The sequence below is a fragment of the Nyctereutes procyonoides genome, unplaced genomic scaffold (assembly GCF_905146905.1).
Source record: "Nyctereutes procyonoides isolate TBG_1078 unplaced genomic scaffold, NYPRO_anot_genome, whole genome shotgun sequence".
In the NCBI taxonomy this organism is placed as follows: domain Eukaryota; kingdom Metazoa; phylum Chordata; class Mammalia; order Carnivora; family Canidae; genus Nyctereutes; species Nyctereutes procyonoides.
Genome location: NW_026575146.1, coordinates 72,211,440 through 72,229,021, shown reverse-complemented (window position 1 = coordinate 72,229,021; position 17,582 = coordinate 72,211,440). Strand labels below are relative to the sequence as shown.

General features: G+C 56.6%; 1 protein-coding gene across 1 annotated transcript in view; it reads right to left on the bottom strand.

The window, feature by feature from the left end:
- Positions 1–17,582, bottom strand: part of SHANK1 (SH3 and multiple ankyrin repeat domains 1) — a 46,650-nt gene that overhangs the window by 23,243 nt on the left and 5,825 nt on the right. Inside the window, exons 7-14 of the mRNA XM_055311550.1 lie at positions 15,651–15,818; positions 15,100–15,216; positions 10,945–11,022; positions 10,713–10,779; positions 10,135–10,465; positions 9,035–9,228; positions 4,878–4,991; positions 4,645–4,720 (exon numbers count right to left, since the gene is read on the bottom strand). Coding sequence (XP_055167525.1) covers positions 4,645–4,720; positions 4,878–4,991; positions 9,035–9,228; positions 10,135–10,465; positions 10,713–10,779; positions 10,945–11,022; positions 15,100–15,216; positions 15,651–15,818 — 1,145 coding nt within the window. The remainder of the gene's footprint in view (positions 1–4,644; positions 4,721–4,877; positions 4,992–9,034; positions 9,229–10,134; positions 10,466–10,712; positions 10,780–10,944; positions 11,023–15,099; positions 15,217–15,650; positions 15,819–17,582) is intronic.

The following is a 17,582-nucleotide window of genomic DNA, read 5'->3' as shown; positions in this document are numbered from 1 at the left end:
CCTGCTTTGACCCTGCACACCTGCCATCCCCTTCCCCAAAGTATCCTCCATAGACCTCTGTGGCTTCTCACCCCTCTCACGTCCTCTCACGTCTCTGTATGCAACCCCACTGTGTCCCCTACAGCACCTGAGGTTTCTTTCATATTTTCATCCGTGGAAGCCTCTCTTTACTTCTGCATCCTCAACTCACTTCCTCACACACCCTTCCGTCTCCTGGTACTTGCAGCTGCATTTCATTTATATTCCCTGCATCCTCTCTGTGCTCTCCCTGTGCTGCCTGAATCCCCACCCCCAAATCCTCCTCACAGTTCTGCATTCCCTCCTCACCCCATTTCTCCAAACACCCCACGCACCCTCTATGCTCCAGCACACACTCACTTCAGTGTCCCCTACTCTCCCCTGTTCCATTCTCCTCGGCCACCCTCCTACTGAGACCCTCTAACCCCACCCCTACCCCCATTCATGCTTGTACTGCTGACTACCTGCCCTGCAGGAGCACACACAATGCTCTCCCCCAGGCCATTCCTCAGTGACCCCAGAGTGGCCTCTGGAGCTCAGCGGCAGCTCTTGTTCACCAGATCCCACACATGGAGACTGCAGCAGTGTCCACCCCCCCACCTCAAAGGTGCCTCTCACACACCCAGTATCCCACAGGCCAGAGCTTGCTGCTGTACAAGGCACCCCCCTGGTACTCAGCCCCTCCTTGTGTACCCATCTCCCAGGGTCTCTCCGTGGTCTGCACAGAGGCCCCTTCACAGGGCAGCCAGCCCCCTCCCATGCTGAGAAGTGGCACACACAAGCAGATGCAGCTCCCCATGCAGAAGCTCAGCCCAGTGGCTCAGCACACAAGCCCCACACCAGCACAGACCCCCTGGAGGCAGGGAGAGGGGCACATGGGGACAGAGACACATGGAGGGACTAGAAATGGGGATGGCTGTGGGGGAGGGGACAGGCCTGGCATGAGAGGATAGGTAATGGGAAACACAGCCGCAGTCCCTGGGACAGACCCACTCCATCACTCACACACACAAGCACACACACACACACTCCTCAGACAGTGTCTCTATCACTCCAAGTCACACACAGAGACAGACACCATCAAACAGGGACACACAGAGGGACACAGCTATGGGAAGGGGGCTGGGAGCCCACCATCTCCCCATTTCTCTCTCTCTGTCTCACACACACACACACACACACACACACACACACACACACGCGTGCGCGCGCACACACGCGTGCGCGCACGGCTGCAGGCAGTCACACACGCACGCACATCCACACAGCCATACTGACACATGCACAGTCGCACAGTGACACGCAGCGGAAAAAGAGGAGGGGAGGGGAGGCCGGGGGTGGGATGTGTGTGTGATGGGGGGGGATGACTGTGAATGGGAGAGAGGGGTATGAATGAGGGGACTTGCTAACTCTGTAAAGGGGTGTGGGGAGATGGGGATCAGAGGAACCTGGAATGGAGGTGCCTGAGGGGGAGCCACTGTGGCTCCCCACAGGGAGGGCTCCAGAGTGGGGGTGGTGAGGGGTAGTGGGTTCCAAATACCAGAGTGGGATCCGTTTGGAGGGTCTGACTGGGGGAAAGGTTTTGGAGGAAGAGCTGAGGGGGGCATGAAAGGGCCCGGAAGGGGGCTGAGGAGTGCCTGTGTGTTGGGGGGGGTCTTGGGGAGAAAGGCCCAGGGACGGAGGGTGAGAGGAGGGTTGAGAAGTCCAAAAGGGTTTATCACCGAGGGAAGGTGAGAGGAGAGGGGGTGGGGGGGCGGCTTGGGGTGGGGGGCAGCTGGAGTCCCAAGGCTGGGGGATTAGCGGCGGGGGGAGGGTCGTCACAGCGGGCCCGGGGCCTCCAGCCTGCCGCGGAGAAAAGGGGCGGCGCGCTCCGTTACCTGTAGATGTACCAGACGCTGCGCCGCCGGGGCCCCAGGGCCGGCCAGCTGGAGGAGAGCGCGGGGGGCGGCTGCGGCAGGGAGCCCCCACCGGGGCCGCCTCCGAGACCCCCGCCGCCACCGACCGCAGACAAAGCCATCGCCGCCGCGGCCCCGGCCCCGGTCCCGGTGCCGGCCGCCCCCGCCGCCGCCGCCGCCGCCGCGTCCCCGTCCCCGCTCGGCCGAACCCCCGTGTCCGGGCCCCCAGGCCCCGCCTCATGCTGACCCGCGCCGGGAGGGGGGAGGGGGAGGGGGCGCGCACCCTCCCGCGGGAGGGAGAGCAGGGCCGGGGGCTCACATGCCGGGGGGCGCGGGGGCGCGGGGCGCGGGGTCGGGCCGCGGCGGGAGCGCGAGGACCGCGGACGGCGCCGGCTTCAGCACCGCGGACAGCTCCGGAGGCGGGCGGCGGGCGCGAGGCTTTAACCCCTTGGCGTCCTGCGCCGGGTGGCGGAGGGGGCCGGGCCGGGGGGGGGGGGGGGGGGGGCCGGGAGGGGAACACGGGGCCCCCTTGGCGGGAGAAGGGGGAGGGGCGAGGCGCGGGGGGGGGAGGAGAAGGGGGAGGCACTTCCGGTCTGCCCCCCCTTAACCCCCTCCCCCCTCCAGAGCCCTCCCGCGCAGGTGCAGAGCGAGGGAGAGCGGAGAGAGAGACACGCACAACACCATACAAGATGCCTCGCGACCGCGTGCGGGGACGCGCGAACCGAGCCCCGCACTTCCCAGGCAGGGATACCACGGTGAGAGAGGCCCCAGGAGGGGACGCACAGTCCCCTCTCGCAGACCGACTCGACTCGTAATGCACCCCAACACAATCTGGAAGGGACAGGAAGGGAAGAAGGCTAGAAACATTGAGACTGGGCACCAGAGCAGTGAGAGACACCCCTCCCTCCAAGAAGCCCAGGTGAGGGACATACACACAGCATGGCTCACTGGAGAGAAGAGAGAGCATAGACGCCCAGGGAGAGGAGAGAGGGTGGCACAGGTCATGACCTTACAGCTCCAGCAGGGATGCGAGGCACACAACACAGGTCAGGCCACCCCATACAGGGTCAGGGAGAGCAGTGGAGAGGCAGGAGGGGATGAGGCTCAGACATGCCACACAGAGCAGCACATGCCAGCAGGGACAAGGAGGAAAGGATAAGGGGAGGGGATGAAGTTGGTGGAGCTAGGAAGGAGAAAGAAGAAGCTAAGGGCAAGAGGGACCACTCCTATCCAGCTGGTAGAGCAAGCAGTTCCCAGACCAAGGCCAAGGAGAGACCCAGAGAGACACTGTCAGAGACAAGAAGCAGAGGCTGATAGGGAGATTTGGGGTGGGGGGGACCTTGATACTCACCCGGTGCCCAGAGCCAGAGACGTGCCAGGTGAACGCGCACAATGGTCAAGCGCCTCAGACACTCCGGGCGCAGGGTGGCACCCCAGCCCCACCCTCACTCCCCATCTTGTTAGTTCTCCTCCCTCAACCCTCCCCATCCATCCCCACTGGCCAGAACACAGACACATAGGTTTGGACACATTTAATGGAAGGATGCTACAAACAAGGAGACCCTTCCCTGGATAGGGGGAGTGGTGGGAGCGGATGTCATCCTTCAGACACCCAATTATATGATCATCCCTCCCCCACAGTCTTGCCCTTCTGGAAGCCCAAACCCTGGAGCCCTCCCCTTCTCTGCCCTCCCCTCCCCCAGTGCCCCAGGTCCTGAATTCCAGATCAATCGGACAGATGCAAATGCATGCACACAGTTTTATGGGCCAACACGCACACACAGTGACATGCATAGAAAGAGACATATGTGCAGAAACCCACCTGTCCATACAAAGTAATCAGACATACTAACATCCCTGGAAACATTTGCCCTCATTCTCAGACACACAGATTTAGGGAAACACAAATGTGCCGTGCCAGCCTCACTATTAGCCTTAGTTGTGTGTCCATATGTGACAGTCACAAATGCACTCATCTACACAAAGTGGGACAGGCCCTCTCGCTGTCATGGGCATATATATGCACAGGTTGTACGTCTAGGGGACCCTAACTACCCATGCACACAGACACATGTCATGCGCCACTACAGAGACATGACAGAGGCAAGGACACACTCAAGAGAATCCGCACAAGGACGCTCACCCATGTAAGATGTTCACGCACAGGGAAACCAGCTCTGGTTGTGCACACACAAGTCCATACATCCCCAGGCACCCCTTTCTTCCCATTTCTGACCCCGTGCCCTCCCTTCCCCTCCCCTCTCACCTCCCTGGGCCAATCCCATCCATCAAGCTTCTGAAGCAAGTCAGCCAGCAGCCAGGGAGGGGAAAGGTGTCAGTGAGCCCAACTCTCCACCCCCACCCCTCTTGGCCCCGCTATGTCTGCCCCTCTCCCCACGCCTATGTGAGGCATGGGATGCATACACTTCTGCTGCACATGACCGCACAGAGATGGGGGACATGAAGGAGACAAAAGCCTCCAGCCAGCCACACAAACAAGCTCCCCAGGTCCCCAGACATCTCCATCCTTATCTGTCCACCCCATTGGTCTCAGGCTATCCCCAAACTGGGCAATCACAATGGCTGCCAAGGATGGTTTGGGGCTGGGCTTGTGGTCTGGATCAAACTTTAGAGGGAGGAGAAAGGAGGCTTCAAGGTGGTGGAAATATTTAAAGGTAGAGTATGAAGGGAGGTTGGGGTGAGGGGCACCCAAGGGGGTAAGGACATTTACCTTGGGGCATCAAAGCTGTCGTAGGAGCCCACGGTATAATGCCGGAAGAGTCTCTTTGCCTTGTCACTGCGGCTTTCTGCAGGGGAATAAGGGATGACCTTGGACCCTTGGTCTGGAAACAACAAGCCCACCCCTGGAGGTCCTGGCCCAAGTCGTCCCACCTACCTCCCGGCACCCCACCCTCATAGGGAGAACCCTAGGATGATCGGGGACAACTGAGGAGTCCTCATTACCTTGCTTTCCCTCCTGGGACCGGTTGGCCACCTCTTCCAGGCAGTCAGAGGGGAACCAGCCAATGCGACCTTTGACCTGGCCTTCCCAGAAGCCTCCTTCCCCGATGCTAAGCACTGGGTGGGGGAGCAGGACATAGAAACATTTCTATGCTTCCATGTCGCCCCCCCCACCCCCAACACACTCGACCCACAGCCTTTTCGATATTCCCAGCACCTAGCATAGGGCCTGGGGCTTAGAGCCTCCTTAATAAATGTCCAAGAAAGGGATGAGGGGATGGGAGAGAGAACAAGATCATATCACTCCTGCCTTCTTGCTTTCTGAATCCAATGGAAACATCAAGAAGCACTGGGAAGGGGCACCTGGGTGGCTCAGTGGTTGAGCGTCTGCCTTTGGCTCAGGTCATGATCCTGGGGTCCTGGGATTGAGTCCCACATCAGGCTCCCCACAGGGAGCCTGCTTCTCCCTCTGCCTATGTCTCTGCTTCTCTCTGGGTCTCTCATGAATAAATAAATAAAGTCTTAAAAAAAAGTTACTGGGAAAAAAGGCTGTGTCTCATGGCATGATCCTCACAGGTTAGGGACACATCCACAACTGGCCCTCACCTCCCCTGGTAACCAACCAGTCCCAGCTCCGGTGTTCTGTAATTTCCCTAAACCTTCCTAGACTCCCTAAACCCCCAGACAGTCCCATCACTGCCTCTGCCCCCTCCCACAGTCTCCTTGACACTTAAATTTCTCCCAGATCCTTCCCTCGGTCTCTCTTTGCTTCCCTGGCTCTAGAAGGGAGAAGAGATACAATCACCTCTTTCTTCCTCTTCACCACCTATAGGCCCTTTCCTGCTGGCCCCATCTCTCAGCCCTGCAGCGGACATTTACTAACTGCCTGCTCTGTGTCTGGCATGGCTGTGCTGGCCGCTCAGGTCCAAAGACAGACGTCAGGCACAGCTAATGTTTTCCAGTTCTCACTTGTGACCAGAACCCTAAGAAGGGACACTTTTATTAACCCCATTTCACCAATGGGGAAACTGAGGCTCAGGAGGAGCTGAGGTCATTTGCTCCAGCATATATGGCTTGTGATCAATAGAGCCTGGATTTTTTGTTGTTATTGTTGTTTTAAAGATTTTATTTATTTATTCATAGACACACAGAGAGAGGCAGAGACACAGGCAGAGGGAGAGGGAGAAGCAGGCTCCATGCAGGGAGCCCAACGTGGGACTCGATCCCGGGTCTCCAGGATCACACCCCAGGCTGCAGGCGGCACCAAACCACTGCGCCACCGGAGCTGCCCCTAGAGCCTGGATTTGAATACCACTCTGTGTCCCCCAAGTGAATGCTTTGAGTCATACTGCTTTGCTACCTCTCTGTTCAAGCACTGTGTGGCTGCTGCTTCTGATGCTAATGACCATGGCAACGGTAACAAACGCATGGTCTTCCATCTCTTCAGGATTTCTCATGGCTCGGTCTGCACTCGGACCTTTCACATACTTCCCGCATGCCTATCTGGGGGAGGCAACAATTGATTTCCCATGTTATACATGATGAAGCTGAAGCTAAAGCAGAAAAGTCTCTTGCCCAGAGATGGATCAAGTCACACCAGGACTTGACTTGGGGCCACCTGATGCTTTTCTCTGCTTCAACCACTACCTTTCGGAGAATCTGGGGAGATGAAATCGAGGAGATGCTCAAGGTCATGAAAGGAACAGGAGATGGGGTAACAGGGGTCTGGGTTCTTGGCTAGCACTCTACTGACTGGCTGGGTGGTCATGGAATCAATCGTTCGTTCGCTGAGTGAATGTTTATTTAGTGCCAGTTATGAGTCAAGCACCAGGCTATACATGGGGCGGAGTGCTCTGGGACAACAAACATGGTTCTTGCCCTCGTGGAGCTTCCACGCTGACAGCCATTGGAGGTGTAACTCTGGAGGTTGAAAATTCAGATTAGCACTCAAGGGGGAAAGGACAGTGTCCGAAGAAAGGCCAGATGGGGTATATAAATGGATGGCAAAGAGATGCCAGGATGGTGTCCCCATGGACACGACATATAGATGGAGACTGGAAGGACCCTAGGAGTAGAAGAGGCAAAGAGAGGGAGGAAGAGTTACCCTGGCTGAAGGAATAGTCCATGCAAAGAGCCTAGTATGGAAAGAGGTTTTGGCCATTTGAGGAATGGAAAGAAAGAGGTCCCTGGCGCCCTGTGGGGGAAGGAAAGAGTGCCAGGAGATGAATTTAGTGGGTGGGCAGGGGAGGGGCTGCTGGCCCAAGAGCAGAGGGAGCCTGCTGCCTCATCGGGATGCGGTGAGCCTCAGTGGCATTGTGGATGTAGGCACATGTTAAAGCAATTAAAGATCTTAATGAAAGGGAACCCCTTCGTGGAATGCCTGGGTGGCTCAGCAGTTGAGCGTCTGAGTTTGGCTCAGGGCGTGATCCCAGAATCCCGGGATCGAGTCCCACATCAGGGTCCCTGCGTGGAGCCTGCTTCTCCCTCTGCCTGTGTCTCTCCCTCTCTCTCTGTGTCTCTCATGAACAAATAAATAAAATCTTAAAAAAAAAAAAAAAACAAGAAAGGGAAGGGGACAAAAACAGGGCAGTGAACAGAAGTACTGGGCTTGAACTTCAGAAGGAAACGTGGAAGATACTGCATCCGGAAGGTCCCTCCCTGTGAACTTATCTTCTCTTTCTTCTTTCAAACTCTATCTCAAAGCACAGACCTGACCCTCTGTGCATGCATGCGTGCATGTGCACACACACACACACACACACACACACACATGCACGAACATACTTCCCAGGCACCCTGCCTCTGGAGGCACTGTCCCTGACCCCCACAGTTAGCTCCTATGTCTGGCCGTTCATTCATTCAGTCACTCACTCGCTCATTCAGCAGATGTGCACTGAAGCCTCCTGTGTGCTGGGCCATTAAACTGGGCCCTGGCAATCCAGAGATCAATGACATGTGACCTTGCCTTCAGGAAGTCAGGCTACAGGACGAGATAGTGCAAAACAGAAGCTGACCCAAGACCCACGTGATAACTCTGATCCTTGAACATCTTTCAAGGCCCCACACAACCTCTGTCTCCTGTGGGAGGCACCCCCAGCTTTCCCAGGCAGCCAGGGTCTGTCTCTTCCCTCTAAGCTCCCGTAGTGGGGGCCCACTGAGGATAGTGCAAATTGGCAATTGCTTTGTACCCAACACCGTCCTGAGTGCTTTGAAGAAACTGACTTTTTAAAATCCTTACCAGCATCCCATTGTATAGATGAAGAAACTGAGGCCCAGAGAAGTGGCCTGTCTGAGGGTGCCCAGCCAGGAAGCAGTTGAGCCAGGATTTGAACCTGGGCAGCTCAGCCCTCCACTGCTACACTACTGAGCTCTTCTGCAGCCTGGAGTTGGCAAAGAATTGCTCCCCCGCCTCGCATTAACTGCCTCGTCTGCTTGCTTGCTGTTTCCAAGCTTTAGTCTATCCAAGAACACACGTCAACAGCCCTGCGAAGTCTGCACGTGAGGGCTACTGGCATCATTTTCCAGAAGAAAACAGAAAAGCCAAAGAGAAGCAAACTCTGGGAACAGCCGCTGGCCAGCTCAGGGAGCCCCGGGTCCAGGCCTGGCTTCAAACACCTGTTTCCTTGGAGTCCTGAGAAACAAGCCCCACCTTGTCTCTCAGATGAGAACACCTGGCAGGGGCAGGAGGTGAGGTCAAGGGGGCTCGGCCTCCCACTCCACACCAGGTGGCAGGAAAGACCGTGGGCTCAGTCGGGGCACTGGAACAAGTCACTGACTGAACCTGTGCGAGACTGTTCCTTCAACTGTCAGACAGGCGCCTGATGTCCTCCTGAAAGGCTGATCCAGTGGCAGGGGCGGGGGAGGGAGAGGAGCCACTCCCACAGGGCCAGGCATGGTGTCAGGGTCCCCCAAATGCTCATGTCCCCTCCTTTGCCTCAACACCTCCTCTGGACGGGGGGCATCACCACTGCTACACTTCATACTCCTCCAGGGCAGAAGAGGCGTCCAGCGGGCTCTGTGGAGTCTCCAGAGTGCACTGGACGGTCTAGGCCCTGGAGAACTGCTTGTCCTTGACTGTGTCCTCCTTAAGTGGTTAACCCCCCTGTCTGCCCCCCTGCCCACCCCTTGCCCCCAGCCTGGCCCCAGCCCTGACCTGTTACCTTTGATCTTTTCCCCCTTGCTCAGGGAGATCTCTCCCTCCGCTTGGGCCTGGTAGGACTTCACGGCCATGAAGGAGCGTCCAGGTACCGCTGAGTAGAGCTTCCTGCGCCTCCCGCGGCTGCCCAGGGAGCCCCCGGGGCCCCCTGAGCCCCCTGTGCCCCCTGCCGGCCCTTCCCTGGGCGTCCCGCTGGAGCTGCATACACAGAGGGTGTGAAAGGCAGGGGAGAGTGGAGCCAGGAGGCACCTCTGGGAGAACAGGGGTCCGTGGGGTGGGGGGAGATAGAGCAGCAGGGTGGGGGAGGGGGCTTGAATGGGTTCCCCAGCTCTGGTGTCCTGGGGGGAGGAGGGTATTTGGGGGCTCCCTCCACCTGCCCCCGGGGGGGCCCCCTCCTCTGCCTCCTGGCTTCCGGCTCTGCCCCTCCCACGGCCCTGCATGCTGTGCCTGATTCAGCTTCCTGAGCGGAGCTCTGTGTCATCTCTCAGCTCTCTCACGAGCCTTCAGCGACTCCCAGCTTTCTCCTGGTGCAGGTCCAACTCCTCTGCCTGCCGTGCCCAGCCTGCCATGATGTTTCGCTCTCCCGTGTCCTCAGGACACACTGGCCAGCCACAGTCCCCCCCTTCTCATCCTCCTCTAGCCAGCCTGGCCTTTTCACCCCGCGGTGCCCCCTGCTTATTCCTCCCTCTACCCTGAGTGGTTCCTCCGCTCCCCCATCCCTCTTCTGGCCTCAGCTCCAAGCTCAGACACCCTTCCCCAAGTGCCTCACCCATCCTCATCCCATTTGGCCTTTTCTCACCTTGCCCTGTCGTCTATCTATCTACCTGTCTGTCTTCAGGGGCTGGAACTAACATTTCTTTTGGACACCCCACCCCAGGCCACTGGCATAGAACAGGTGCTTGGCTAACCTGGTACTTTTGAGGATGAGTGGAAGACTGTGGCTTACAATTCCCCCCTTCCTCAGGGAGTAGGAGAGAGGTCTAGAGCCCTGAGGGGGGTACCAGGTACCAGGGTGGACAGGGAGCCAGCCTGGGGCTGTTGTGGCTCTGAGACAGGATCTGGTTGGGTCAGGGTCTGTGAGACAAGGACTGAGCTCTCCCCTACCTGGGCCGTCCACGGGGCTGTCTCTTGGCCTCTTCGGGATGCCTCCCGCGGGATGGGGAACGGGCCCGGGCGCCCCGGGGGCTGCTGGCACTTCGGAGGGTCCCACTGCTGAGCTTGGTGCTGGGGGCCGAGGGCTGCGACTGGCCCTGGGTCCCTGAGGTAGGGCCAGGGGCCCCAGAGGACGAGGTCCCCGGGGCAGCAAACACCATCCAGTCAGGCAGGGCCATGCTGGTATCACTGTTGGCCCGAAGCAGCGCTGGGGGCACCGTCAGCCCTGCGCCTGGGGGTCCCCGTCGCCGGGCGGCATACTTGGGGGACTCCTGGAAGGGCACTGAAAGGGCACAGTGGCAGAGGGCAGCATGGGGCGGTGGCGGCAGGTGGAGGGGGCATGCAGGCAAGGGATGACAGGGTGAGGGAAGGCACGAGGGGAGAAAGACAGTCATAAGAGTGGGGGCCTGGAATTGCACCCCCCACTACTATTCAGATGCTCGTGGTCTGCTGTGACAGACTCCCCAGTCCTACTAGGCATCCCCAATGACCCCCGGTTCTCCCCTCAGTCCCATCTCCCACTTGCTCACCCACATCCTGTTCTCGATGGTTTCGGATCAGCTCTCCCAGTTCAAAATTCCCAGCGATCACTGCCACCTGGAGGAAAGGGGGCACGGGAAGGCAGGGTGGCCGGGGCAGCAGAGGGAAAGGGCAGGAAGCACGGTGAGGTCCCTGGCCAGCTGCGCCCCCCCACCCAAATCTTCACTCCAGCTCCTGCTCCCTCCCTCCTCTCCCGGACTGCCAAGCCCCACAGCCCCAGACCTGGAAGGGGGTCTGTCCGTTGTGATTCTTCACATCCTTGTTGGCTCCTCGATACAGGAGGATCCTAGCACAGGTCTCCTGAGGATGATGGGACGGCCGCCGGTGGCACAGGGTGAGACAGAAGAAAATCATTAAAGGTCGTGAGCAGACACTGGCATTGTGCTTCAGGAGAAACCTGATCTAGACCTGCCTTGCCCAGGACAGCAGCCGCTTACCACGTGTGGTTCAAGAGCCCTTCAAATGTGTCCGGTCCAAACAGAGATGAGCTGTATGTGTGAAATACACACCAGATTCCAATAACTTAACATGAAAAATTAAACCACTCTAACCACTTTTATACTGATTGCATGTTGACATGGTAATACTTTTGGAAACCATGGGCGAATAAAATATGCTACAAAAATTACTGTCCCCTGTTTATTTATTTATTTTTTTTTTGGTGTGGCTCCTGGGACACTTAAAATTACACACATGACCCGTGTTACCTTCTATTGGCTGGCGCTGATCTAAAGCGAGGTTTCTTTGACCTCAGCACTACTGACATTTGGAGCCAGATAAATCTTTGTAGTGGCGGCTGTCCTGTGCATTGTAGGATTTTAGCAGAATCCCCGGGCTCTACCACTAGATGCCAGTAGCACTCCCCTCCCGGATTGTGAATACCAAGAATGTCTGCACACATCGCTAAATGTCCCCTGGGGGGCAGGGGTGTTCTGGTTGAGAGCCACCAATTTAAACTTCATGGAGGGCTTACTATGTTGCATGCCAGGTGCTCAGCATGCAGAAGCTCACTGTATTGTCCAGCAATTTCACAAGATGAAAGTTGCTATTCCCATTTTATAGACGAAGAAACTAAGGCATCAGAAGGAGCTCCAAGTCACCCAGCTGGTGACTTTCAGTGGTTGGATTTAAACCATGGTCTGTCTGAATCCAGAGTCTTTGCTTTTATCATGCACTCCGGTAGACCCAGAAGGAAGGGGGCAGAGGGGGCCGGGGTTGGGCAGTGGGAGGTAGGAATGCTGTCCACATCCAGCTCAATTTCTTACTAATGTCAATCATGTCACTCCCTCTCACTGTTTGGATCAAACCCAGTGCCCTTGCCGTGGCCTAGGGGCTCCCCCTTCCCCTCACTTGCCTGCCCTGCCACCCCCAGCCTCACCAACTTCATCTTCTGCCACCTTCCTTCACTCTCCATACTCCAGCCACACCGGCCTCCTTCTTCCTCTGACAGGCGTGCTCCTGCCCCAGGGCCTTTGTACCTGCTGCTCCCACTGCTTGGAATTATCTGCCCCAGATGCCCACGTGGTTCACTTTCTCACTTCATTCAGGTTTTCGCTCAAATGCCACCTCTTCGGAGAGGGCTTCTCTGGCTACCTCGTCAAAAACAGCTCCCTATTCTGTTCCCTGTTTTATTTTTATTTATAGGATGCCCACTATATGCCAGGCAATCTTCTATGCCCATATTAGCTCATTTTTCTTCATAACGCTGTCTCCCTAAAATGACATTTCTCTTTTACTTGTCTCTTTAGCATCTCACCCCCTTTACATTGTACGTTTTATATGGGCACGATTTTGTCTGTGGCACCCACCACCTGGAATCGTGCCTGGCCCATAGGAGCTGCTCAATAAACAGTTGCTGAAGTCTTCCACCCTTTGTCTTGGCCTGGCCCCCAGCCCAACTTCTCCCCCCAGCTCCCTCAGATGTAATTCAACCAGCATTCACAAAACACCTCCTTGGCCTCACTCTCTCTATGTGACAAACATGCCAAGGATGCTTATATGATCCCATCTTACAGGACAAGCTCAGAGAGGGTAAGTTTGTGCCCAAAGTCACACAGCTGGTTAGGGGAGCAGTGGGGACTCAAACTTGGCCTTTGAAGCCTAGGGCTCATCTATGTCTTGAGGGGACACAACTCTGTTTGCCCAAATCAGTCATTGGACAGCAAAGTTAGCTCAGATAGTTTTCTGGATGCATTTATGAGTGTGTATGTGTGTCCAAGTGTGTACACGCTGCCCCCTAATTAGACTGTTAACTACTGCCATGTGTTTTTGCGTGTCTGCCTGCCTCCATTGCCACCTGGCCTAGCATAGGGCCAGAGCCCCACCAGCCCAGCCAGCATTTCACCCTATACTTCGAGAACCTCAACTTACTGGTGTCCTAGCACTATTCTCACAGCATCGCAATTCCTCGTTTACACATCTGCCTCTTCACCACCCGTGAACTCCCCCCACCCACCCCAGGACAAGGCACCACGCTGAGTCTGATTCATCTCACATCTGGGCACACGGTAGGTGCTCACAAAACATGCACGAGAAGAATGAGGATGAAGAAGTGGAGCCGAGTCATTCAAAATTCACTCGTTCAAGCCATTCATTCATTCACACGGTCATTCTGTCTATGGCAAAGCAAACACCTGTTGAATATTCTGATGGGGGCTCTGTGTAGTCTTGGGGCAAACTCAAGGTAGCAGATTCATAATTCATCTTTTCATTCAATAAAGACCTGCTATGTCCTGGGGCCTTGGGACAGAGTGATTGATCAAACTGGGCCCCCACCCTTGAGGAGCTCACAGCCTACACACGTGGACCTGACCTTCACCAGCAGGGGAGAGACAGGCATGTGAGGAAGCCAGGGGAGGACAGCAAGGAAATCTGTCAGACCCAGCTCTGGCCCTTGGAAAGCTTAACGTCTGAGAGGAAAGACAAGGTAGGGAGAAGCACAAAACAAACCATATCTGTCAAGCTTCTACTTGCTAGGCACCATGCCAAGAGCAAGCTAAACATCCACCCACTTGATCCTTCGCCCCGTAGGTGTTACTGACCCATTGCACAGATGAGAAAGGAGAAGCTTGAGGATGGGAAGTGACTGGTTCATCTGACCCACTAAGAGTAATCGCTCCCACACTATAATTCTTTATACTAAGTTTTCCCTGTTCGAATTAACCATCCGCTTTCCATCTCCTGACTTAACAGTGCTGCCTTCTGGGGATGTGCACTTAATACACATGCTCTTTCCTCCCCTTCAATCAGCTGACATTATTCCCATTTCAGGGGGAGGACAGAGCCTGGGAGAGGGCACAGGGCTTGTGGGGTGGGGGCAGCGGTTGGCCCACAGGCCATGCGCAAGGCTGCGGAGCCAAGGAGTCTGGGCACGAGGCCTGTGTCAGGGAGCAGGAGAGACAGCACCACCAGGGAGGGGAAGTGACAGCACCGCGTTGGTTGGGTTTCACAAACACCAAGTTCTCCCTCGGCAGAGCAGACTGCTTGCTGCCACAAGGCAGCACGTGGCTACCTGCCACGTCCCCGGCACTGCAAGTTCTGATGAGGCAGAAGGGGCTGGAGCTGTCTTGGAAGACTTCCTGGAGGAGAGGAAGAAGCGGTTGGCAGACCAGCACCAGCATGCCAAGCCCTGTCCCGCTAGGCCCCCAAGGCACCTCTCCAAGAGCAGGGAGCCCTGGAAAACAAGTAAGGAGACTGAGGGGCTGACTTGCCCAGGATTGCCCGGGGCTGGGTCAGCAAGCTGAAAGCCACAACTCCAATGGGGGGCCTGGACACGAGGCCCCCTTGCTTGCTCTTTACTGCTCACCTCTCCCCTGGCTCCCGAGGTGGGGGCTGTGCACCCAGCCTCAAACTGCTACAACCTACCCTTGCTCTCTTTGGGGCTGTGGTTTGGCCTTTCCTCTGTCCCCTGCCATGCCTCCCACACACAGTAGGTGCTCCATGGGCAGCTGAATGGAGACACACAGGAAGGAGGACTCCAGGAGCAACCTTCCCCTCTGGCTGTGCCCACTGCCTCCAACACCCTTCCTCCCTTCTTACTTAGCTGGCTCTTGCTCGTCTTAGCAGAGGTGGCACATTTTCCAGAGAGCCACCTCCACTGCAGCCCCAAGGCCAAACCCAGAGCTGGGCTCCCACGGGGATCTGGATTCCCTGTGACCTCCCTCTGATTGACCTGGATTATAACAGGAAGGCTGCCCAATGGCGGGGCTGTCTGTCTCTCGCTACTTGGTCCTCAGCACAGAGAAGGCCCTTGGTAAATATTTTTTGAAAGAATGAAAGAATGAATGAGCAAATGAATGAATGAGACAGTGAGGGAACAGAGGGGGCTGGGAGGCCAGGGTCAGGAGGCAGGCCTGGGCCGGCGCTCCCAGAGCAGACCTTGTTGTAAAGGGCACAGATGTGCAAGGCTGTGTTCCCCGAGGCATTCTGGGCTCCGGGCTCAGCCCCGTAGAAGAGCAGGTGTTCTAGATGCTGAGAATGACCCCGCTGGCAGGCCTGGGGAGGACAGGGAAGCCAGAAGGCCATGTCAGACTCTCCCAACCGTGCCATGTATCCAGGAAACCCTGCATCTACCTCTGCCTCTCCTCTCAACCTCCATTCCTGCCCAGGGGCCCAGACTGGCAGCTTCATGGCCATTCCAAGATCCGGGGGCCTGGCCTAGCTCCCTCAGAGGCTCAAGAGACCATCCCTGCCCATCTCAGGGACCAAGATGTCCAGTGCCCAGCCTATACTACCTCAGAGTCCTGGTGTTGACTCCTCCCATCTTTTTCTCTCTGGGAATCATGCTACTCCCACCCCCAGGCTCTAGGAGGACTCTAGCATCTGTATCCTCAATTCTTTGTACCAGTGTCTCTGGTCCTTGCTTTGATCAGGGCCCAGGAGCCCTCCCCTCCCCGCCCCTCACCCCCTTCCTGGCAAGTCTGGAGCACCTGGTGAATCTCCTGCCAGCCGTTCTCATCAGCTATGCCCAGCTGAGCCCTGTTATATAGGAGCAGCTCACAGCAGCGGGGGTCGCCCCCCACCATAGCCGTATGGAACAGAGGGGTCAGGCCTCGGCGGTCCTTGTAGTTGGGGGAGCCCCCAAGGTCGAGGAGTGCCTGAGGAGAAAAACAAAACAGAAGACAGTCACACTAGTACTGGCCCATTTTGAAGGGCTGGGGGGGACAGGGAGGTTTGGGTGGCCCACACTGGCCAAGGCTATTTGGGTTTCTGCCATGATGCCCTTGTGTGACCTTGAGCCTGGCCTTGTCCCTCTTGAGGCCTCTCTCATCCCCTGTGAACAATGAAGGGGTTGGGAAAATGCCTCCGGAAGACCTTCTCCTATGGCTGACTTAGGATGAACCATTGAAGGAACCTGGTACCCCAGTGCCTCAACCCAGCAGCAGGATGGTTGTGGGGAACCCATGAGAGAACAGAGTCTGGATGCAGGAGGACCCCTGGCCAAGCAGGAGGTGTTGTTAGGACCAGGATCCCAAGGATGGGGGGCAGAAAAGGGCAAGCTCAGACCCAGGTGAGTCCAGGGGCTCACTGAGGCCGGGGGCTGGAGACACTGGGGGCTCGGGGGTGTCCCATTCCAGAAACAGCTCCAGGCATAGAGGCTGGCGGAGCTGGGCATCACTACGGGAGTGTTGGCAGCAGCCCTATGAGGACAGCCTGCAGCCCTGTCCACCGGAATGTTTGCAGTGACAAAAACAGCCTGCCACCACACCATCCAACGCGGCAGCCACACGTGGGCTCCTGAGCACTCAAAGGTGCTAGTGAACCCAAGGAACAGAAATTTTCATCTTAGTTCATTTTAATTAATTTAAATCCAAACAGCCCCCTGTGGCTAGTTGCTTCTGGATTGGACAGCAGCGGGTCTGGAAGTTAGGGGTGGGAGTGAAAGCAGGATCTGTCTGGGGGGGAAGAGAGTGGATTGGGGGAACATATAGAGGGTTTCTCAATTCCAGGGGTATAAGTAGATCTTTGTAGCTGGTGTCTGACTGCATTTAGGGTCTTTAAAGGAAACTGGAAAGGGAGAGGAGGGTCCATGAGGCTGGAGCATCTATGAGCTGGGGTGTTTGTCAACAGCTATGTATCTTTGGGAGCACTCTATCCTGACCTGTGTATGGAGAGGAGACTGGGATGGAAGGAGAGGAAGAGGATTTTAAAGACCATGTAAGCCAACCCCATATGTGTATTTTGCTGCTATATGGGGTTCATCTATCTGGGAAAGTGCTTTTTAGTTACTAAGCAGCAGGGAGGGGCTGTGTCTGTGGGAGGTATGTGTGCATGGAGGAGGGTCTGCATCTGGGGGCACAGCAGGTTGCTTGCTTTGTACTTTCAGGAACAGAGGAGGATCTACCCTTCAGGGAGACAAAGGCAGGGCTGGTGGTGAGCTGGATCAGAGGGTGTCAGGAGAGTACAGGTAGGGTGATCTCCTTGGGCCCTTCCAGGGGAAAGCTCTGCGTGATGATCAGCTGTAGGGTAGGTGCACCCCAGGGGTCAGTGGAGGGTCTCAGAGTCCATGGGAGGAGTGACAATGGGGGCTGTGTGTTTGTCAATCTATGGAAAGGGGCTTTGTATTTGGGACACGAAGAGAAGACTATTTTTAACAAATCTAAAGAACTGAGGCTTGAGAAAGAACAAATGGGAAAGAGAGAGGAGTCGGAAGAAAGAGCAGAAGTGGCATCCCCACGGGGACGTGGGAGGGGACATCCGGGAGGTGAGATGAGAGGCAAAGGGTAGATCAGATGGCCTTGTGGGGTCATGAGGGATGAAGGGCAGGGGAGGGTAGGTCTGGGGCAATTCACTGGGTTCAGCCTGCTAGGGGAACACTGCAAACTGGGGGAGGGCTCTGGGGAGGGAGGGGTCTGGCACCT